The sequence below is a fragment of the Lissotriton vulgaris genome, chromosome 8 (genome assembly GCF_964263255.1).
Source record: "Lissotriton vulgaris chromosome 8, aLisVul1.2, whole genome shotgun sequence".
NCBI classification, from domain to species: domain Eukaryota; kingdom Metazoa; phylum Chordata; class Amphibia; order Caudata; family Salamandridae; genus Lissotriton; species Lissotriton vulgaris.
The window spans coordinates 1,354,735,314-1,354,759,517 of NC_141696.1; the positions used below are offsets into that span (position 1 = coordinate 1,354,735,314).

At 44.0% G+C, this 24,204-nt stretch overlaps 1 protein-coding gene across 1 annotated transcript in view; it reads left to right on the forward strand.

The window, feature by feature from the left end:
- Window positions 1-24,204, forward strand: part of CWC15 (CWC15 spliceosome associated protein) — a 77,969-nt gene that overhangs the window by 21,016 nt on the left and 32,749 nt on the right. Inside the window, exons 2-3 of the mRNA XM_086935301.1 lie at window positions 7,035-7,170; window positions 16,107-16,219. Coding sequence (XP_086791427.1) covers window positions 7,040-7,170; window positions 16,107-16,219 — 244 coding nt within the window. The 5' untranslated portion in view covers window positions 7,035-7,039. The remainder of the gene's footprint in view (window positions 1-7,034; window positions 7,171-16,106; window positions 16,220-24,204) is intronic.

Below are 24,204 nucleotides of genomic sequence, written 5' to 3' on the forward strand. Positions count from 1 at the left end.
TGTCCCATGTGCCTGGAGTCATGTCCTGAAACATCATGCTGCAGTCTCCCAGCATCTTTTGGTTAATGAGTCAATTTAGAGCTGGTCTCTGTGTTCGGCAGTTTTGACTGCTACCATAACTGTTTCACTGGGGCCACTGTCTGCCTTTTGAAGTTGTGGTGGAAATCTGTATGCTCACCTGATGAGCACCCTAGTAGCTTAAGCATGCAACCAACTCTCTCCTGGTAATTCCCTCCACTCCAAAACCATTTGTCCTCTAGGGAATCTGGTTGTATTTTTTATCTAGGGACTTCTAGCGCACTGAGTTACCCCTGTGGAGGTTGTGGAAATCCTCCAGACATTCAACCAGTTTCAGTAGGCAGTCATGCGTACACTGTTTGAAGGTGGATGCTTCTTTGAGACGAGTTTGGTCACTTCTTCTAATCCCTCCAACGCTTGCACTCTGCCCTGTTGTTTTTATTTTAGCTGCCGTCCTCAAACTTATCTTGATCTTTTCTACAATATGTGCAGCCAACTAAATTGAACTAGTCTTCTTCCTTAAATTAACAAGTAATGTGTTAAATTCGAGTATCGGTGACTTTCACCTACAGTCATCTTGGCTGTTCAGCTCACCTGAGTTCACTGTGGCCTGTTTATGGACTAGATCCGCAAGAAGTGAAGATGTTTCTGCCTTTCTAATACTCGGCCATCACCCCACAGCTGTCAACAGGTGCATAAGAAGAATCCTGATCAACCAAGCCTCTCCACTCCGCATCATAACTGAGACAATGACTGCTGCTAGGCAGTTTATGTTGGAAATCGCTAGTCAATGTGTGCCATGAGGACTACTGCAATGATTGGGGTGACCGCATTCACTGTCAGTAAGGACGACACTGCTTGCCATGGAAATCTTTACGAATACCATTCCTGGTTTAGCCCAACTCCCCACTCACTGTGAGGCCCTGGGATACCTGCCACTGCACCAGTTCAAGGTGCTTCCTAAACGCAGGATGCTCCTCTGCAATCCCCCTGCCACAAAGAAAGAAAAAAATGCACTCCTGAAACTCTAGGGCTCAGTCTAGGAGAGGGGGCTGGAGGGGGGGGGGGGGGAGTTAGATATCTCCTTATTCACTATGTGGACCTCACAGTAGGCCTGCCAAGACGCCAGTGCAGCCACAGGACGGTCAAATAATGCATATCTGATCTAAAACTGTCTCAGTCTGCAGGATATTCCTTGAAAGAGTGAGACACACTGAGGACCAGGGGATCGAGAACAAACTCCAAGACCACATACAGAGTTTTAAAATCATTGCGAAGCAAACATTGTAATTTTGTCAAAAAATGGATGGGTAATTGAGTGGTAATGGTGAAGGTTGCTGCAGGTTTCTACTTAAATTCTAATTAAAATATATTTTTATTAATTTGCTATAAAGTATAGCTTATTTGTTTTTTAAGTTGTTAATTGAATGTTCAAAGTCCCAAAAAAATTCTATCTTGCACTCCTGGAGAGATATTTTGTTTCATTTTGCTCCCCAACACCACATGCAAGGTGGAGGCAGTTCTTAAGAGCATTTGATTGTCAAAGCTGTAGGCACCAATGTTGCCATGAAACGAGTTGCAAATGTGTCCTCCTTTTGGGATGGTGTCCAAAGCATTGTATTGTGGGCACCGGCAAGATTCCAACATATATTGTTAGACTTGGAGTGCCCCTCTTACCAGCTCACCAGTTCCGCAGCAACTGATTATTTATTTTATTTATAGAGATTTAAATAGGGCGAACGTGACCATCGAGGGTATTGGAGTGCTTTACAATAAAAGAATATAGATGAATGAGGTGGTATACACACAATCAAATTTGCCAATTTGTAAAAATAGAAATATTCTGTATATACATAACAAACATAGAGGACCGAGGTTCTGCAGGACGTTGTACACTAGACAGTTACTGAACAATAAGAAATTGTGCTATCAGACAAACATATTATAACCTTGAACTATTAAAAGTTGATATATAAAAAATATAGATGATCAATCGGATCCACAGCCAACTAAGCAATAAGCTGCAAACAGATATAGAGCAACAAAGGCTGTGATAAAAAGTCATACACTCGGAGACAACCAGAGATAAGAGTGCTAATAACAGCTGCCTCCCTAATGTCCCCACAGCGGGTGTGGTGTTGAATTGTTAGAAGCTTCTCCAGTTCTTATTTAGCTGATAAGTAACAATGGACCAGATGTACGAAGATTGCAAACTGGGACCAGTATTTCTGCACCAGTAACTATTTTTTTATTTTTAAATAACGGACCTGTGTAAGAATAGCTTGGTTTGTACAAATCAAAATTGTGGCAACCTCAAGTCTATTATATGAGGCAAATCGGAAATTGCTACTCATTACAAATGGAGAACATCACAGGGATAGTGGCCTGCTAGGGTCAGCAGACCACCATGTCTGTGACTGTGTTTTATTAAAGCTATATATATTTTTTAATTTTTTATTTTCATGCAGTCAGTTCTCCCTACAAGAAATAAGACTGCGTGTTTTTTAGGAGTTGGCAACGGACCCCTGGGTCACTGCCTACTTACTTCTCAACAAACGCCTTTCTTTCTTTCTTTTTTTTTTTTACACATTCACATAGGGGAGAGAGTCCCAAGAGGGCCTCTTGTGAATAAATTATCCACTTTTGAGGTGTCTGTAAATAAATTCAATGTTTTGCAACTGGATTTCGTTTGTAAATCTGCGATTCCGGTCTTTGGAAGGGACGCATCCAACACACTGCTTCCAGATAACTATTCCGTATCCCTTCAGGATCCCATATTGGGAATCAGAAAAACTTATTTTTATTCCAAAAATGTGATTAGTACATAACAAAAAGCATTTTAACAGCTGCAGGTGACACATTGGAGAGTTTTAAACTGTTAAAATGTTTTGTACATCTGACCCAGCGTTCTTCGTTGGAATTCAAGAAGCTAAAATGACCTCAGAATTCGGAAACGGACATGCAGTCACAGATTGGCAGAATACGCAGGGGCAGATTTACAAGCCCCATGCGCCGACGGTGCACCCCGTTCCATGACTCACCGGTGGCCCAGCCTGCTAAGGGATATTTACAAGCACAGGTAAAGTCACCCTGCGTGACTTAACCTGTGCTTGTAAATATTGCCCCTGTTCACGCAACACTTTGCGTGTTAGGGGAGGGACATGGGTGTTGCTGTGGGTGTTCCCACGCAACAAATCAAAATCAAATCCATAATTTATATAGCGCGCTACATACCCAGAGGGTCTCAAGGCGCTTGAGGAAGGGTGGGGAATTACTTGTCGAATATCCAGGTTTTAAGTTGCTTTCTGAATGCTAGGTGGTTCTGAGTGAGGCGGAGGTGAATGGGAAGTGAGTTCCAGGTTTTAGCCGCCAGGTAGGAGAAGGATCTTCCTCCCATGGTGGCTTTGTTGATGCGAGGTACAGCAGCAAGGGCTTGGTTGGAAGAGCGTAGCTGGCGGGAGGGGGTGTAGAAGGAAAGTCGTGTGTTGAGGCATTCGGGTCCAAGTTCGTAAAGTGCTTTGTGTGCGTGGGTTAGGAGGTGGAATGTTATCCTCTTATTGACGGGGAGCCAGTGGAGGTTTTTCAGGTGACCAGAAATGTGGTCTTTACGCGGGATGTCTAGTATGAGTCTGGCTGATGCGTTCTGGATGCGTTGGAGTTTTTTCTGAAGTTTTGCGGTGGTACCGGCGTATAGGGTGTTTCCGTAGTCCAGGCGGCTTGTAACCAGTGCGTGGGTGACCATTTTTCTAGTTTCGGTGGGGATCCAGCGGAATGTTTTTTTGAGCTTGCGAAGAATGTTGAAGCAAGATGATGAAACGGCGTTGACTTGTCTGGTCATCGAGAGTGAGGTGTCCAGGATGACGCCCAGGTTTCGTGCGTGGTCCGTCGGGATGGGTGCTTTTCCAAGGGCCTCTGGCCACCAAGAGTCGTCCCAGGCGGAGGGGGAAGTACCTAAGATGAGGACTTCTGTTTTGTCTGAATTCAGTTTCAGACGGCTGTGCTTCATCCACTGAGCTACTTCTTTCATTCCTTCATGTAGGTTGGTTTTGGCGGTGTTAGTGTCTTTAGTGAGAGAGAGGATCAGTTGAGTGTCATCAGGGTAGGAGAGGATGTTGAGGTTGTGTTGGCGTGCGATGGTCGCGAGGGGGCTCATGTAAACGTTGAAGAGGGTGGGGCTGAGTGAAGATCCTTGCGGCACGCCGCAAATGACTTCAGTGGCCTCTGACTTGAATGGTGGGAGGCGGACTCTCTGAGTTCTTCCGGCAAGGAACGAGGTGATCCATTCTAGTGCTTTTCCTTGGATTCCGATGTATCTGAGGCGTTGTAACAGGGTGCCATGAAAGACTGTGTCGAAGGCTGCGGAGAGGTCGAGGAGGATGAGGGCGACTGTGTCTCCATTGTCCAGTAGAGTTCGAATGTCGTCTGTTGCTGCGATGAGTGCAGTCTCAGTGCTGTGTTTGGCTCGGAAGCCGGACTGTGAGGAGTCGAGGGATTTGTTGGTTTCGAGGAAGGCGGCGAGCTGGTTGTTGACAGCTTTCTCGATGACTTTGGCTGGGAATGGAAGGAGCGAGATGGGGCGGTAGTTTTTGAGTTCGGTGGGGTCAGTTGTGGGTTTTTTCAGAAGGGCGCCGAGTTCGGCGTGTTTCCAGCTTTCCGGGAAGGTGGCGGAGTTGAGGGAGCAGTTGATGACGTCTCGGAGGTGTGGTGCTATGATGGAGTCTGCTTTGTTGAAGATGTGGTGAGGGCATGGGTCTGTGGGGGATCCTGAGTGGATGGAGTTCATCAGGCGGATGGTGTCCTCAGTGGTGATTGGGTTCCAGTCATTAAGGATGTTCAAGGGGGGTGAAGGTGCGGCAGAAGGTTGGGTGGGTTGGTCTCCAGGTTGGTTGTCGAAGCTGTTGTGGATGTCTGCGATTTTGTCGTGGAAGAACGAAGCTAGGGAGTCGCAAAGGGCTTGAGAGGGAGTGATGTCGTTGGAGTTGGCAGTGGGGTTGGTAAACTCTTTGACGAGTTTGAATAATTCCTTGCTGTTGTGGGCGTTGTTGTCTAGTCGGTCTTTGAATGCGGCTTTCTTGGCAGACCGGATCAGTTGGTGGTGTATGCGGGTGGCGTTTTTGAAGGCGTCCCTGGTGCTGGTGTTTGGGTCTTTTTTCCAGGCCTTCTCAAGGGAGCGACAGAGTTTCTTGGATTTCTTAAGATCATCGTTGAACCAGGGGGCATTTTTTGCTGCCTTGTTTGGATTGACGTTTTTTCAGAGGTGCTAGGTTGTCGGCACTGTTGGTTAGCCATTGAGTGAGGTTAATGGCTGCTTGGTTGGGGTTCGAAGAGTGGGCAGGGGGGTTTTGAAGAAGCGATGAGGAGATCTGGTCGATGGTGATTTTGTTCCAGTTTCTTCGCAGAGTAGGTTGAGAATGGTTGTGAGTTGTGGTCTTTTTGTAGATAAAGTGAACGCAGCTGTGGTCCGTCCAGTGGAGAGCTGTGGTGTGACTGAAGGAGATATATTTGCTGGAGGTGAAGATAGGGTCGAGTGTGTGTCCTGCGTAGTGAGTGGGGGTATTAACAAGTTGTTTGAGTCCGAGGTTGGCGAGATTGTCCAGAAGGGTGGTGGTGTTGCTGTCGTTGCTTTTTTCCAGGTGAAAATTGAGATCTCCCAATAGAATGTAGTCCTCGGAGGGGAGGGCGCGTGGGGTGATAAAGTCAGTGATGTCTTCGCTGAATTGTGCACGGGGTCCAGGTGGCCTGTAGAGGAGGGTGCCTCTGAGTGTGGTTTTGGGGTCGGTGTGGATCTGGAAGTGAAGGTGTTCGGCGCTAGCGAGGTTGACGTCTGAGCTGGTTGAGATGCGGATGGAATTCTTATGGACGATAGCGATGCCTCCTCCTGTTTGGTTGGTGCGGTCTTTTCGTATGATCTTGTAGCCTTCCGGGATGGCAATGGTGATGTCTGGGGCTGAGGAGGCGTTCATCCATGTTTCTGTTAGGAAGGCGACGTCAGGAGAGATGGTGACTAGTAGATTCCAAAGGTCGATGGCGTGTCTGTGGACCGAGCGGGTGTTGAGCAGGATGCATTTTAGGTGGTTGGTGTCAGAACTCTGTCTGGTGTTAGTGGATGGGGAGTTGGTCTTGGTGCCGTCATACTTGCAGGAGTTGCATGTGAAGGGTCCATGGGTGTGTCCACACCCATGTCCACTGATGCATTTCCAGATTTACGAGAAATTGTAAACCTGGAAATGCATCCGTTTGCTACCCCACCCTAGGGGTGGCGTAGCCAGAGAAATTATTTAATTTCTCCTCGTTTTGTCCCCTTTCAATGCGTGCTGCATTCTACAGCACGCATTGAAAGAGGAAAATGCCTGTACTGATTGCTTTTGTGCAGGAAGGTGCCCCTTCATTCACAAAAACAATCTCCCCATGGCGTAGGCATCCTTGCACCATGGTGCAAGGGTGCCTGCGCCAGCGCATAGCTGCTGTTTTTGCTCCAGCGCAGGGGAGAGCACAGGAATGCGACATTGTAGATATGTCGCATTCCTATGCTCTTAAAGTGCTGCAGAGTGGCGCAGTCAAAGGGCTTGCGGTGCCGCGCTGCGACACTTTCTTGTAGATCTGCCCCATAATATCTTATTTGTTATGCTTTTCTCTCCTAGTTGGTAATGTGTAATGATGAATTTGTCATTAGCTCTGACCTGGCCACTCCTCCATGTACTTAGGCTTCCTGACCAGAAGCCGAGTTAGGACCCGGAATAATTCCTCCCTGGGCAACACTTTTACTGATAAAACAAACGTTTGTTGTCCATTTCTGCAGATTAGAAAGAGAAATATTCTCGCAAAATGCACCTTTTGGCTGATTTTCTCGAGGCACTGATAATATTTGTGGTGTGCAGCCTTTTCATTTACTTTGCTGACTTTTTGCATGCAGATGGAAACCAGTGGCTCCCCAGATAAAGTGATGATATGAAGTCATGAAATGAACATGAAAATATGCACTTATGCAGTTGTTTCTTTTTTATTTCTTAAACCAGCAAATATGACGACTGCTGCCAGGCCTACGTTTGAACCAGCCCGTGGAGGACGGGGGAAGGGAGAAGGCGACCTCAGTCAGCTCTCGAAACAGTACTCCAGCCGAGATCTTCCATCTCATACTAAAATCAAATACAGGTATGGAGTTAGTCATTCCAAGTTCGCCTGCTTGAGCAAGACACGAATGTGATCTATAGTTTACTTCAGATAGCTATTTAACTTTCACAAAAAGATGGGCTAAGTTTTAAGTGTGACGCTTGAAACGTCCAAATTCAATGTTGTCTTATTTTTTAACACAGGACTCCAAATTGCAGTACATTTGAGCTTGTTTTAGGACAACTTCCAGGTGCTTGAGATTAACTCCCGCCCAGAAGTTTACAAGGAGACCGGAAGCACCGATATTGATACAACTTCAGTCTGGAAAAACTGCAGTCCTTATAGAATTGAACAGGGGGGGAGTCTATGTGCTAAAACACGTGTCCCGTGAATTGAAGCAAACTAGTGTCGTGGATGATGTTACTATATTCTTCCCGCGCAATGTGAGAACAGGTTTACTAAGAATCGTTAGTCTTGTTATGGGTATTTGTTTACCCACAACTGTTTGCACAGTGTCATGTGGTAATACTGGGGCCATTAGTTTATTTGGGGATTAATCTCGTGAGCCTTATCTTGTCATTATTCTGTAATTAATTACGTGCTCCTATGTTTAATTTTGTTTTTGCCTAAACATCGGAAGTATATAATCGTCTTGAGGCGAAGTTTATTTTCGTTTTCGCCTGTAGATGGCAGTCTTGAACCATTCTCAAGCATTTATGTCTTTTCTTGTCCCGTTTTCATAGTTTTTCCTGTATTTTTCAATTTTTAGTATTTATTTATTGTACTTATCGAGTTTTTTAAGTTGGCAATTCCCCGAGACTTTTTAAGGCATGGGCAAAGTTGGCTCTGGCCCAGTGCTCCAGCTTTCAGGGTTCCTCCTGATAGATACTGCTGTGTTCTCCACAGTCCTGCTCTGATGACATTGAATGATTCTTAAACATAGATTGGTTTAAACACCATTTGCCTTTATTTTTAATAAGGGTGATATGTGGGAGCCTGGTACAAACATTTTACAAAGAGGATGTGTTTGTTTTTCAACACAATGCAGCATCTATAAAAGAAAAAGTTCCTTTTCGATCAAAACAAGTCCTCATATATGCGAAACGGTAGTGGGTCGCAGAAATTATTTTCAATAATACCAGTGAGCTGCTGATATATCGCAATATTGAAAATGTGCATATTGAAAATGTGCATCACTATCCCTAATATTAGTTGGAAACACATTTAGAATTAGGACCAATGTGTCTGTGCAGAGTCAGTGATGAGGGCATGAAAAGGCTAAAATTGGATCATAAATTTTGAAGCTGTTCAGAACAGAGGCCTCCAAATTACGTTTGGTCAAGGGCCCCCAAAATCCTTAAGACAATCCCTTCCTTAACCCCTCCCCCTTTTTAGCTAGGTCCTACTCTGTACCATAACATGATTCCCTAGTTATTATTAAGTCTCCCCACCCCGTTTTACATATACTGTCAATTTTTTAGGGCTCGTGCCCTACGTTGCAGTGCATAGCCCTGCTCGCGCAGTTGAGAACCCTTTTGCTGGGGGTTTGAAAACGGACCCTGGAATCGCACACGCTAGTGCGTGTGCTTTTGGGTTCCACTATTTGGGTTTGTGTGCGTGTTTTTTTTTTTTTAAACGGAGCACACAATAGGCCAAAGGAGGGCTCATTGCTCCGCCCATGACCTATTGGTGTCTATTATGCGCACCAATGCCCTTATGTTTTCAGTTATCGTGCCCAGACACGGGCGCAATAATTGAAAACATATGGCTCGCAGTGGCGCTCGCGGGCGTGTAATTTTTTTTTTTTTACAATGGCCATCGCTTTCTCGATCACTTTCAGTGCCGCTTGTTCTCATTTGGCAAAAATAAGGAAAGCGGACATCTTTATTTGGGTCAGAACTTCTTTGATGGGAATTTAAATATGGGTTATCAAAATCTGTTTGAAAAAAATCAGTTTTGCTTTTATTAACCTTCGGTCCACTGTAATTAAATCTTTGAGCGGGATAAAAACACTTATTAATGCAGGGCCTTTCCCTCTCCCAACTCCACGGTAAAGAAAATAAAGGCTGTTGAGGCTCCCACATACTTAGGCAACGTTAGGGAAAGTTTAGTTGGACGAATGAACACTGAACCGTCTCAAAACTCTGGTCATTCAGAATTCTGGGGAAATGCCTCTCCTGTGCCTGATACCCACGTGAGAGTGAGGTTGACTCATCTCCCGATACTCCGTTTCAAGGAGTCGGCTTAACTGGGGTCTCCATCCCATTGATAGCTGTGCATGATCACAGTGATGTATCAAGGGCAAATGGTGTAATCATGTCTCTGGAGCCCTCGCTAAGTATCTGCGCACCATGGGTAGGAACTCAAGAAAGTCATTAGTTATGGCTGCAATGCACAGAGCACAGGAAGACCTGAATGACATGCCGGGACACAAGGTAAGCCTGCCGCTGAAACTGTAGGAGGACACTGATTAAAAAGTTTTCCAATTACGTTACTCTTTAATCAGATCTTTGTATGGTCAAATGACAGAGGCTTCAAAAAGTCCAAGGTCAATTTAACTACAACTGGAAATGTGGGAGGTAGAAATAAGGGAGAAAAGAAGGCACATAAGTGTGCAGACAATGAGAGTGGGATGATACCAGGGGACAAGCTCTAGAACAGAGTGCAGGCTGGGAGGAGAGCACACAAAAGAACATATCTGGGCACAGTTTGATGCGAGAGCTGAGTTGTGAGAGACGATTCAGGTTTGTTAGAAGCCAGATAGGCAAGAGCGGGCACAGGGTAAATACATACGCAAGCTGTGAGAAAGATATCAAACTGTATAAAAAGGGAAAAAGAGCTAATATTGTTTGAATGCACAGAGTGGGGGGTACAGAACAGTATGAGAAGTGTAAGCTTTAAACGGACACAAAACGATGAGGACAGAGAGTGAATTATGGTGCACTGAATTCGAAACAGGACACAGAATGGGGAGTACACCAATGCAGGTTTACCCAAGTCACAGGTGTTGAGTCAAGGCACCCTTAATCGCCTCTCCTGTTAATGCAGCATACCTTAGAAAAAATTATCCATCTCTCTATATATAGAGAGAGACATATATCTATATAATGAAGTGCAAAAATACTGAACATATTGGTGATATTATAAATATATTTTAAACTGGATTGTTCATTTACTAAACACAGATCATCATCCTAAGTGGATCGCATGCTGCACGACAATGACACTGATTATCAGCATACAGCTGCAATCTCAAACTCCAACTTAGTGCTCACTGAGGAAACTATGGCCTCTGAGCCTCCTCCAGGACCTACCATCCACTAAAGCACACCCCTCGGCCCACTTCTCTACTCATGCGTTGCAACTCTATGGCCCTGCTGGTTTTCCAGACCTTGCTGCTCCATTCGAGCCTACTACAACCCAAACCCCTCACCCCCACACTCAGCCCAATTGCCTTCTTTTATGCCCCAGCCCTTCCATTCCAACACGTGCTTCTGCCAGTGCATTTAGACCCTATTAGCTATGCAATAGGTCTCGTATTACTGAAAGTTTGAGCTAGTGGCGTTGCTTTATTGCTTGCAACACCAATAGCTCAAACTTTCAGTAATGCAAGACCTATTGCATTGCAAATGCTTGTTCTGATGTTTTTGTTATTCCCATCTTCTCACCCCAAGATATTTTTATTCCAAGGTAATTAAAGCGAAATTAGAATGCCAGGTTTTGAAGCTTGCCCTGTGTGTGGGGGACTGCAGGAGTATTCGCACTGGTAGAGTGTAAAGAGCAATCCAGTACAACTGAATAGCTCATTGCATAGTTTATTTCATTTTTATATAGAGCACTTCACAACTTGCAACACATGTTTAAACATTTCATAATCAATGCAGAGTAACACTTTTGTCTTTACAATCCACTGTGTAACTCCATTTAAATGAAAGGGAAATGTACAGAAAGAAAAAAACATTTGACCCAGAGGTAAGGGTGTGTGTGTGTGTGTGTGTGTGTGTGTGTGTGTGTGTGTGTGTGTGTGTGTGTGTGTGTGTGTGTGTGTGTGTGTGTGTGTGTGTGTGTGTGTGTGTGTGTGTGTGTGTGTGTGTGTGTGTGTGTGTGTGTGTGTGTGTGTGTGTGTGTGTGTGTGTGTGTGTGTGTGTGTGTGTGTGTGTGTGTGTGTGTGTGTGTGTGTGTGTGTGTGTGTGTGTGTGTGTGTGTGTGTGTGTGTGTGTGTGTGTGTGTGTGTGTGTGTGTGTCTCTCTTTATTTTGTGAAATGTTCACTACTTTTATCTTCAAAATTTTATTGTATGCTACAGAAAGATCCAGGTAGTGATGCTCTCATGTCATGCGCCTCAAATTAATTGACTTTATAGTTAATCTTAAAATAAGTCCCAAATGTACAGCAGAACAATAACTTCCAAAGTTTTGACCAATGTATACTTTGTTGAACAATCCATATGTGAATGTTCTTTAATTCTTGGTGGTTTGTATGTTAGAAGGCTCAATACACGCCTATACTCAAGAAACCTACAGCTGACCTTAACAATTACCGCCCTATCACCAATATCCCCACCCTGGCCAAACTGCTGGAAAAATGCGTTCCACTACAACTGACTAAACACATCGATCCGTTTGACCTCCTCAACCCACATCAATCAGGTTTCCGAGCAAGACACAGTACGGAAACGGCCATGACACACATAATTGACGACGCCCTCCAAATCCTAGACCGCAGTGACTCCTGCCTCCTCATACTACTTGATCTCTCCTCCGCATTTGACACTGTCAAACATGAGAACCTACTTGAGCTGCTAAACACCAGAATGGGTCTATCGGGAACTGTCCTCAAATGGTTCACTTCCTTCCTACATCACTGTTCTCAGAAGTTCAAGATCAACAACGTGCTATCCCCATCTGTGCCTGTTTCTTTAGGCGTCCCTCAAGGATCGTCACTATCCCCCACATTGTTCAACCTAGTCATGGAACCACTCACCACCTTGCTCCAAGCATCTAATGTACACTTTCATATGTACGCCGATGACACTCAACTCTACCTCAAACTAAAATCCCCGGAAGACATCAAACTTCTGAACTCTACGCTCAAAAACACCCAATCATGGTTGGCCGATAATCATCTCAAATTAAATGCTCTGAAAACTGAGTTCCTTCTAATCTCACCTCCGGCGAAAATCTCCACCACTCAAACCTGGCTTAAGCACCTAACTGCATTCAATGTCCAACCCACCATCATGGACTCCGTGAAATCATTAGGCATCACTCTTGACGCCAACCTCAACATGCAGCGGCATATCAACAAAGCAACTAAGGGAGCTAACTTCCAAATCAACACTCTGAGGAAACTTAAACCCTTCCTCCCAGCTAAGGACTTCCAAACTGCAGTTCAAGCCCTAGAGATTCCACGCATAGACTACGGAATCGTGGCTCTCAGCGGACTCCCCCTATCAACAACAGCACCCCTAAGAGCCTCCTTGAACGCTGCAGCGAGACTTATCACTGGTTCTAGAAAACACTCGCATATTTCCCCTGACTTAAAATCCCTGAACTGGCTCCCTTTTGAAGCCAGAATACAGTTGAAAATTGCCTGTATGACACACATGGCTGTACACCACAAGTCTCCCAGCTACCTCACTCAAAAGCTGACTTTATCAGGAGGCTCGAGAAACAACAGAAGCACAAAGAATCTCCTCCTGAAACCTCGAAGATTCCAGAAGGAAAAAACTTACAAGCGCTCCTTCTCAGGAATGGCACCCAGGATCTGGAATGCCCTCCCTCCCGAAACCAGGCTTATCTCCTTCACTGCACTCTTTAAGAAAGAAGCAAAAGCCATCCTTATGGCTAGTCGCACTTGAACCCTTTTTTGGTTGTACCGAAAACTGTGCACAGACTTTGTATTATTGCTTATTCTGATATTCTGTCTATTGTACTAAGTTGTTTATCAGATTATTACGCTAGTTTGTTACACACCTACTACCCACTACTATCTTGTACCTAAAAGTTTGCTTTTGCCGGCCTTTCTTATTGTCTATTCGTTCACAAGTTGTTTATCTGGTTACTATCCTAGTTTGCTTCCCACCTTCTACCCATTACTATATTGTACCCACAAGTTTGCTTAATCTCCCGTTTGTTTCCCTTACCCCGTATTTACTGTAAAGCGCTCTGATATCTGCAAAGATCTTGTCCGCGCTATATAAAACTTTGAAAATAAATAAAACCTCTTTTCTGTGACATGACTTCGACTGATTAATGGTTATTCAAACCCTCTCAAAACAACCCACTTGTTCCTTACCCGAACAGTCCTGCCTGATTGTCCTCTGTAAAATTCATGAAAATAACAGAAATGAATTAGTTATGTCAATGCTGCAGTACTAATTATTGTAAGGTCCACCGCTCAACCAGCAATGATCAAACTGTGGAAGTCAGCTTGTTTCATTGAAGTACCGTTGGGTGGTTCTCAAGACAAGCCTGACTGAGGCCTTTGGTATTATGCTAAAGTGGATGCCAACTTCAACTGTGCCTGCCTGAAGTCTACAGCCCGTGACCCTACTCTCTTCAGTGCTCAAATCCTACACACTGCCTCCAGCTCCTAAGTGTGTAGGATTGTCTTTCACTTAAACACCATCTCCAGTTTTCAAGCCGCGAGGTCCAAGACATTTGCAGCTATGGCTGCTGCTAGAACTTTCTTAAGAAAAACATGCGTACTAAGATCTGCTACCGATAAATAGCAGTGAAAACCCTAGAGGAACGTAGCTCCCATACCGTAAAACAAGACCAATATCTCCGAATCGTGTTTTCGCTAAAATATTCGAAAATACAGTGGGATGCCCTGCCAGCACCCTGGCTTAACAGTCACTACTATGCAAGTAACCTAACCATCAAAACACTACAGAGGTATAGTAGTAGTAATTGTATTTATATAGCGATTACTACCTCTGAGGCGTTGAAGCGTTTTATGTCTGAAAGCAGGTTGCTCCGGAACCCAAGGTTAGCGGTTAGTTCATTGTTATTGCTTACTATTAGTTATTGCAATTAGTCTTGTGAGCTTAAAGCACAGCATTCCATGCAGTTATTCCAGTTACTTTGTGGTGGACTAAATTAATGGTAGTTAGTGGGGACGGGCTCATTTTGTCACACAGGACCTGTGTTGGTAAAGTAGAAAAAAGATGCAACCTCAGGGCAATATAGTTCATGAAAGATGAGACCTTTTCAATTTGAAAACAAGCCCTATTGTAGTTTTCAGGTCTTATAAAAAAAGGTGTTGTCAAAAAGACCAATGTGGACAATACTGATACTTGCAGTGTTCTTTGAGTCAGCCTACTACGTACTCTTAGTTGGCGTTCTTGAAAGTCTCATTTGCCTGCTTTTATATTGAAAAAAGCCTTGTACCATGCAGACTCACTCCAATGTAGTATCTCTGCATGAACCACTAGCGTAATGGTCCGACCAAGTATTCTACTCAAGGAGGGCTGCACTGAAAAAACCTGGTTTTCAATAGCTTTTTGAAAGTCTCAATATTGTGACAGATGCGGGCATAGGGAGTTTATTTCAATGCAGGACAGGCAAGTACATCTCACAGAACGAGCAACAGTTCTTTCAAGATACATGCTTTGCAGTTGTGCGCGAGTGGGAGACACGAGAGCCCTGGTGGTATAATAAAGGCTCACTTGGCTGCGTAAGTAGTGGGAATTGCAAAAAACACAGTTGATGGACAGAATGCAGAACAATGTCTTACATTCACCCCAGTACAAAGATCTGTGCCTAAATCCATCGTTTTTTTGCACTCCACACCACCCTAGGTCAGACAATGGCTATATGCAAATCAGCCTTGACCCTGTGCCTCATGGGAACAGTCCAGCCCGAACTACCAAGCCATGTCTTTCCTTGAGTCCCAGGCTTTTTCGGAATGGGGGCCCATACGAAGCCCAGTTGGCCACCATTCACTCGACCAGATGGTACTGACTGTACATAACAGAACAACCTCAGTCCTCTCTCTGATCAATTTAAATCACTTCTGCTTAATCCAAAGTGGCAACATGGCTCGAATGTATGATGAAATCACGCATACCAAACCAACGCAGTATTTTACATTGTGGTTTTGACAACGCAAATCGTTACATCGACTTGCGTTGGAGGGCGCTGGATTTAGGAATAGTGTGAATTACTGACTCCAGTTTACGTACAGTAGGGAAGGTGTTGGAATAGTAATAAACACTATTCCTTAGTCTAGAGCGCCCTCCAGTGCAAGTCGACGTAATGACTTGCGTTGTTAAAACCACGATGTAATGGTTGCGTGGAAAAGGATGATTCTCTACATGGCTCTTATACATTTACAGAATTTAACTGTGATGGAATCCGAATTTTCAGCTGTAGGTATCATTAGCTGAGTATCCTCTGCATAAGATAGGACCCCAAATCTCAACTTCCTGACAATGGTGGGCAGCGGAATCATATATAATAAAAAGCGTGGGGCTAAAGGATGATACCTGTGGTACTCCATATACTGAAGTGATCAGTGGAAGGCATATCCTTGCGTTCCTTCGCGCCTGCCGTCTTATTTGATGGCTTATATTGTGTTTGTCTCTCTCCTGTCCCAATCCACCATCTTTGTTCCAGTTTGTGCCCTACCTTTTTGAAATGGGCAAATACATTTAAAGGTGCTTCCTGGTTTGGATGGGCAGTGCATTCCTGCTTCTGAGTTTGATTGTCAACGTTTTTGAAAAATGCATTCTTAATCTGCACCTTTATTTTTCTGGTTTAATGTCACCAATATTTATTTGAAAGCACACCAAAGCTAGGGAAGTTAAAGAAGGTAAAGAAACTAAGCTGTATGAGCTCATGGGAATGATTGATTTCTTTTTAATGTATTGAGTAGATATACGATGTGGATGTACAAGTCACGCATATTAGAGCATTCAGCCATATAGGATGTTTATATTGCATATTAAAAATATTTTGTTGAATTTATTTACAGACAAACTACTCAGGATGCCCCTGAAGAAGTGCGCAGCCGTGATTTCAGGAGGGACCTGGAGGATAGAGAACGTGTAGCTGTGAGAGACAAGAATAGAGATCGACCACCAAGAGGTAGGTTCTTAACACTCTCTTAATTGCAGCTTGATATGCGCACTAAGAATATTTAAAAAATAAATAAATGATCTATTGGTTTTATTCAGCTGGTTAGCTATTTCTTTGAACAGATACAAACTTAATACAGCTTAGTAACATACAGATAGTCAATACCAAGAAAACAGTGATAAGAAACGGGGAACCTCCCTCTCCATCCCGGTCACATCACTTTTCATAGAATAACATAATCCTTTGTATGTTGCTGAAATTAGCTTTAATCTGTGATTTGAGTTCCAAGGCCCTCAGTCAAGTAATCAGCTACTTATTAGTCAAGGATTTTTAGCACTCGTAGCCTTTAAGGCCACGTCAACTTGCTTTCCGCACCCCTTGCCTAAATGTCATTACAGGATGCCAAGTTTGTAAGAAGAAGTTTTTGTTTTGAGTAACATGGAAAATCCTCCTCTCTGTTACCATTGTCTTCCATATGCTCCAATACCACATGTGCTTCGTTGGAGAGTCCTTTTGTCTCCTTAACATTACCAGTGACATCCATGCAAGTAGTGATAAATGGTACATTAACTTCCACTGTCCTGACACTGAACTGTGACATCCAGGAATTGTTGCATTGGGGTCTCAGAAATTGCCTTATTGACAACTGAAACCTCTTTTCAGAATAATCGTGTATCTGGGCATTTCCACCAAATATGTAGGTTTGGTTTTCTCAACTCTGCATTCTCTCTAGTAATTGCTAGTTATGTGTGGGCAGATTTTAAGCTTGTCCGGTTTCATCCCATGCTCACTTTAAGCGCTGATTCTTTGACGGATCGAGAGATTGTTCTTGTAAATGTCTTTCTGTAGTGTGTCTCTCCATAGTGCATTTCATATATATATATATTTTTTGAGGAATGTCTTCATGCTGTGCCCCAGCCCATTTCGGCATTTAGATTCCCTGATAAGTTATTAGACGCTTCTCCCCCGGGTGAATGGCCGGGTTGCCACTTCCCTTATAGTGGGCTGTAGCACTCATTGGCCCATATGCTGGCACCAGAATTTCTCTTGTTCAGGAAGCCCGTAGGTCCAGACCTCATTTTCATTTTCTTCTGAAAACGTATTGCGATCACTGTACATTCCCTTGATCTCCAGTTTGGGTGTCACAACTGCCCCTGTGTTGATGTAAAACTCTGTAGTTATAAAATAGTGGTGAGGGGAAGATGGTAATCGATCCTGAAGTATGATTGCTGGACCATAGAGTAAAAAGAGTAATTTTTCTTGGTGATGCAGCACTCTTCACCAGCCCCAAGTCTCAGATTTGGTTACTGGAGTCTGAAGACATTTCGCCCTCTGATGACTAGGTGGATTTAGACATATCTAACTTGGTTCTGAGACTGAACTAAAATCCCCTGTTCATATGCCAGCCCTTCTTCAAAGCCAGGGTGCTCAGAGTTCTTTGCCTAACATCTGTCCTATATGGGTTAAGTGCTTAGAGGATCGCTATTGTGATTCTCTCTCCTTCGTGTATGTCTTTTATCATTAGTAGTGCCCTTCTTTATGTGTTAGCGTATTTCGCATCCAAAAATCGAAATTTTTAGCCAGGTTTTTAGTATGAGCAGTGAGAGCGAAAACACTCAGTCCCCTTATTTAAGCATGTTTCTTGTAGTCACAATTTCTTATGTTAAGAAGCAATGAACTCTTTCCTTCTTGGATGGGGAATTGAGCCCCTCTTACATTCAATTAAACTACATGGAATGGTGTAGTAAGGTGATCCATAGTGTCTCTTAATGTGATCGTTCTCTCTCTCCCCCGAACATTACAGAATTAAACTTACCGTCTCCCATGAGGTCAAATCTGAATAACAGCAAACATATGAAAATAAATCTAAGAACAATATTCAACCCATGTCTGGTTCTCTTCTCACTGGTACTCATGGTATCAGTGTTGCTCCATCAACCAGAGAGGAGGAGGCATATCTTATGTTGCAAGTTTTGGTGTCTTGTGTGGTCCTACTCTCATCTTGGTATGGGACAGTAGGTAGTCTTTGGCAGTGCTTATCATTGGGTGTGATTTAGGATCACTCACTTTTCCCCCTTTTTCCTGTCTTTGCTGATCTTTGATATATTGTTGTGGTGAAGGGGATGAGCTCCCCTTAACACCATTCTCTGCATTTGGGGTTTGGAGAACCGTGGGAAGCTGCAGCCCTGATAGTAGTTCTGATTAATTTAAGTCCCTCTTCTAGTTTTCTTATATGGTGTGATTTCTCTTCCTTTGAAAAGACTAGCTTGCACAGAAATGTCCACCTGACTCTTATCTTTTCCTTGTTCAGGACATTTGTAACAGGCCTCCTCTTTCATTGTTTGTCGAGAGTCAATTGCAGTAGATTTTCTATAAGTGTGTTAACTCCATGGTAGAAACGGGCTGATTTGTGTGCCTCCTTAAAGATAGTCTCATTCGGCTGGATCAAGGAGAGTTTTGCCACAAGCTCTCTGGATTAAATGTTGGCTGTGTTTAATGATTTACGTCTCATACTGTGTGCTCATTCAGTTCCAGCAAATTCTCTTTTCATCTGCAGGATTTGAGCGAACATAGCTTGGACATAGGCAGCTGCGTCAATCCCTTTGCTTTCTCTGTTGCATTCGAAGTTCAGATTTTGATCTCTTTTCGTCTCTCCTTGTTCTGTTTTTCATGTCCTCTCATTTCAAATGTAAAATGTCACCCCTGGGTCTCCAGAGTTTGCGTCCTTTACGCATCTTCCATCCTTTACTGTGTGAGTTCCTGGGTGGTAGTCTCAATGTTGACCACTCTGTCACCGATCTGATCAATGTCTTTCTCTAGGGACCATATGCTTTACTGAAGACTTTCGATCAGTTGTTGTAGTTCCTGTTCCAGATAGGCGTTTTCTACTCATTTTTCGGCTCTTGGAGGAGAGTTTTCAAGTCCTTTTTCATGAGGAAAGGTTAATCCTTTTTAGATAAAACCGTGGCAGCATTTAGAGGTTCGGAGGATTTGACTGGTATTTCTCCCTGTTAAGCAGCACCCCAGTATGAGTCCAGATTTTGTCTCTTTTTTCCAGAGTTATGCAGCATGAAAGATGTTGTCTATGTTTCCTGGTAGAAGAAGCTGCATCTGCTCTCCAATACCCGATCTATGGGATTCACTGGTTGTTATGAGCATTCGTTGTCTGATGACCGGATATGTCAATGTTGCCAAAGGAAGGGATAGTTTCAGGGCTGCCGACTCCACTTATTGGTCCCCTAGGATACACGAAGAATGCTACTTTATTGTGTGGCACCTTTCACGACCACGTTTTCTCCCCTCCGACTTTTTCTTCTACCATTTGACCACATTAGTTTCGGGCCTTCACAACCACACAGTAAATGTCAGTCAGCCTAGTGAGTTAGGATGGAGCCTCCCCTATGTTAACATTTGGTTTGGGAGCTAGTGCGTGTTCCTCTGGCAGGCCCCCCCACCCTCTCCAACCGCCTGGGTTCAACCCAGTCACAATTAGACACACTACAAGGGCCTGGGCTGCATTGTCTTGGCCGCCTAGGGAGTGGCTCGCCATTTCTGTTCCTTTGTGCTTGTCTCCGGTGGTGACTGCACTGTGTATGGGCCTCTGCCCTTTCAGCTCTCGTTGGTCTGATACAGAGTAAAACTGTAGACAACGGCAGGTCTGCATGCTCGGTATGCAGAATTTTATAACAATTCTGTAACCCAGTTATTTATTAACAAATCACCATTTATCTTCTTTCTAAAAATATACCTTCTCAGGTTTAGAAGTCTATCCAAAAGTTTGCCTCGCTACTGTCCAAAATCATGAGACTTTTTTTCCCCCGTCCATTGTAGCATGCATTTGTTGTTTTCATCTTCACTTTGTTAAAATACACATTGGCGTGCAATATTTATGTGAAAGCGCTGCAGTCTAACGCAGAAAATACACGGAGCTAGATGGAATATTCTTGGATCGTACGCTTCCACCCCCGAATACATTTTCTCATGAACATTTGCAAAAAGGTTTGCAATCTATACTTGATGTGCATATATCTATTCTACTAACAGAAGTGACGGGTTTGGCAATACAGATTTAGTGATCATCAAGAGACCGTTATGGGGCAAGCGTGGCATACTGTGAAAATGTACCTCCAGTGGTAGAAAATAAATTATCAGGTTTTTTCTGATTCCGAAAATTGTACATCTGCTATGAACTGATCTATGCTAAACCGATCCAGTCACAGCATGCTCTTAGTTAAATGGCCAGCCTATAATTGTCCACCATTCTCTGTTATTGCAGACCTGGTTTAGCAGCGTGTCCGAACTGGCACTGAGAGTAGAATAACATTTGTAACTTACATACTGGAAGTTAAGTGTCCAAGGCGCTTGCAAAAGTAGGAAGTTGAATTTGGCACAATCCTGCATCAAATTTAATGTGTGCCTGGCTTGGAGTCCTGTGTTAGCAGGAATATGCGCCAAAGTAGGACTACTGACTCCCTGTAATTATAGCCTGAATTTAGTTTTTTTCAGCCATATGAAAATTCTTTTGAATACTTACCTGCCTTCAACAGTAAGGATTCGCACTAGCCTTTGCTGATGTGCCTGGGTTGAAATCTGCAAGCAGTGGCATATCAAAACATTGTATATTCAGGCGCTATACAAATAAATATATAACAAAGGCAGCAGTCTTTGCTTAGGATTATCCTTGCAAGGTGGTGTGAACGACCGATGTAATGTGCTACTTATAGTCAAGCAGGCCAAATGAGATCTTTTGCCTCCAGAGAGAGCTGAGCTGCTGTTTGTATAGGGAGGTTTGTGCTGTAGGTGATATCCTCTTTGGAGAGTAGATTGTTACAATTTAGAAATATTTCCACCACATGCTTTTCTTCCCAGATTTGTATGAGGTTTGAAAGACTGTAAAGCAAATTCCATGCATCTTTTAAGGGCCTTGTAGTGTAGAAAAGTTGGTGTATTTTTGGTGGAACTTTATTAGACACAGGCTAATTTCCTTGATTCAGTAGTAAATGAGATTTCTTCTGAAATAGCTTGCCCACAACTGGTTCAGTAATCAAGACTTCAGAATGCAGGGCGAGGATTAATACCATCTACTTACTTGTCAATCACTTTTGCTTGCTTCTTATTTGTTGGTTTTGCTCTTCTTGCATTTGTCCCTCCTCAGAGGGACAAATGCAATAAGATTGGATGACTTCAATTCAATTCATTTTAGCTTTATTCGATTTGAAAATGCAAATCATAAAAGCGTACAAGTTAAAAACATACAAATTAAAAACCAACAAAAGTAGAACTAGCAAATGATAACACAGAATACTAACAAATTTAAAACAAGAAAGAGGAAAAAGTAACCTGCCCATAAACATAGGTACTTTGTTAGAAATGCACTTATCACAAAATTCGGCATTTAAGCAGACCCGCCAATTCCTTAGATTGAACCTTCACGTAGGCAATTAATAAAATCTTCCATAAAGATGATTGTTGTATACAGCGTCAGAATAATTACGTGGAAAAAAGTTACTGCCATTCATTTCCAAGGCGCTTATACCCATTGGATAAAAAGACCCTGCCTTTGGCCTTAATGAAGAAGTATATAATGAGCTGGGATAAAAGTCATGTTGATCCCCAGTACTTATGGGGCCGTCTTCTTTTTGACGCTGCCAGGTTTGGAGGTACGGAATGATACGTCTGCTTCTGAATTTTACTAAGACCAAATCCCCGGGCGTGTCTTTTCGGAGGGGACCCAACCAGCCCACCCTTCTAACACTTAAAATTCTACCGTCAAGATCTGCTGGCAAAGGTCTATTCTTTGATAGCCAATATGTAGCCTTATTTTGTAGGTCTAGTTGACTTTCAGTTTTCCCCTGTTCGAGTGTGGGAACTCCCGAAAGGACAAATACGAAGGGGGCAGCCTCCGGTGGTAGGTGGATATGAGGTGGTTTGATCGACCCTGTTCTAACAAAGTTGCGCTGTGCTGGAACACGTTTAGGATGGGCTTTGAGGGCCTTTGGGACTGGTGTGATGGGGGTTGGTACTTGAATATGTGCATTAATGCTTAGTGCAGATGACTTAAGGGGTTCAACAATAACAGGGGGGGTGAGAGAGGTTAGAGGGTACCTGATACTTTATAGAAGCCAAATTTACTTGAAATGCACCCTCTAATTTCGTGAGCCTATCCCCAAGCAGTGTTATTTTTTCCATCAATGGTGAAACGACGGAATTAATCAGCCGTTTGACAAGAGACCGTAAGGCCAACTGTGATGGAGGCGCTAGGTCATCCAATATTTCCGTAAACTCAACCGAATCTGGAGTTAGGGGGGGAATGGAGGCAGACAGTGAGGGGTTTAGACACAATTTAGATTGTTTGGAATGGTTACCGTTGTGTTCAGCTTCATCACACTTCCCTTTGGCAGATACAGGGCGGGATGGAGGCGTACTTCGTACACCGAATATGACAGGTAAAGTAAGATCGCGCGGGCTGTTGATTGGGTTTAGTGCACTTGGGTTTTTTACACAATGATTTGGGGGGGTAGTAGGTTCGGGACTGCTTACCACTAGAGCATACTTAGTTCCGCACAAGTTACTCAGTTCCTCTAACCATGATAAGGTGTCCCCTGAGTTGGTTGTGGGTAAAGGGGATTGCTTACTAGTTATAATTTCTATAGGAGGAAAAAGTTCATTAATATCTTTAGTGGTGGAGATGTCAGGGGTAACTTGTTTGGGTGGTGAACCAGTGTCCCTTTGGACGGATCCCTCAGCGGGATAACTATTGTTTTAGGTACCCCCTTCCGATTCATCTTAAGATATGGGTGCATGATTAATTAACAGAAAAGGGCACTATGATATATAAATTTCATGAACAGGTAATATTTCCCTTAGATTAGTCAATTGGTGTTTTTAGACAAAAGGGGTAAGTCTTTATTCCTTCTTGCAAATAAGGTCAGAGGGCCTAACCCCGGGCGCTCCTGCGCTGCGGAATCCTTAGGGAACTTTATAGCTCGTATTTCGTCTTGGGGGCGGGGCAGCCAGGCAGCGCAAGCCAGGTGGTGAGGCTCAGGCAGGGACTCCTGGGAAAGTGAGTCCCTTTAGCACCGCTCACAATGCTGCCGATCAGCCCAGCCACACAGCGTCCCGAGCAACAAGTGCTCCTCTCCCCGGCAACTCCTGCAGCTCCTGAAAACAACGACGCAGCACCTGCGGAGCGGCTAGAGGTAGGCTTTGAGGCAGGGAAACACAGTCCAGGGTCAGGTCTCCCCCCTGCACAATGCAGCAGAGTGCACCAACAACAGTGCAGACGGCTTCCTTTACCATACGGCAATTTGTTTCTGTGGCAATTTGTTCCTGTGGCCACCAGTCCTGAGCAAGTTCCGAACACCGCCCGCTGTCCGACGTTATGCAGCGCGGCTTTCACTCCAGAAATCAACAGGACGCGGTCCGACAGAACAACGAGGAACAACGAGGAGAAACAGCCCCGCCAACCAAAAGTCCCAATGCGACAAACCGTCCCCGCGGGTGCGGGTCCCAAACAACTTCCGAACGCCGCCCTCCGTCCAGCGCCCACAGCACAGCGCCTCAGCACGACACAGACCGGGAGGTAGACAACAGTGACATCCCCGCATCAGCCGGCGTACTTCCGTTCATTTCTCCCCCGCAGGCGGCTCCAGAAAACACAAAGAGCGAGGCGGTCATCCGAACGCCCAGCTGAAGTCCGAGGCTGACTTATATCCTTACTTTTACATTCGGACACCTCCTACTAGTTTGTGCTTTCACCCTCTCCTTTGGATCCTTTACACTCTTGCTCTGTGTGTTGCTCTCCCATCCATGTTTGTCCATTGATTCCACTATCCTTCTCTTGCCCACTTGGTTACTGCCACGCCTTCTTATTTGCGATGTTGCCTCCGCTACCTCACTCACTACCAGTTAGTAAATAAAATCTATTTTCCAACGCTTAATAGCCAAAATGATGATCCATTTGTTTGCTTAATTGTTACTTCAAATTCCCTCTT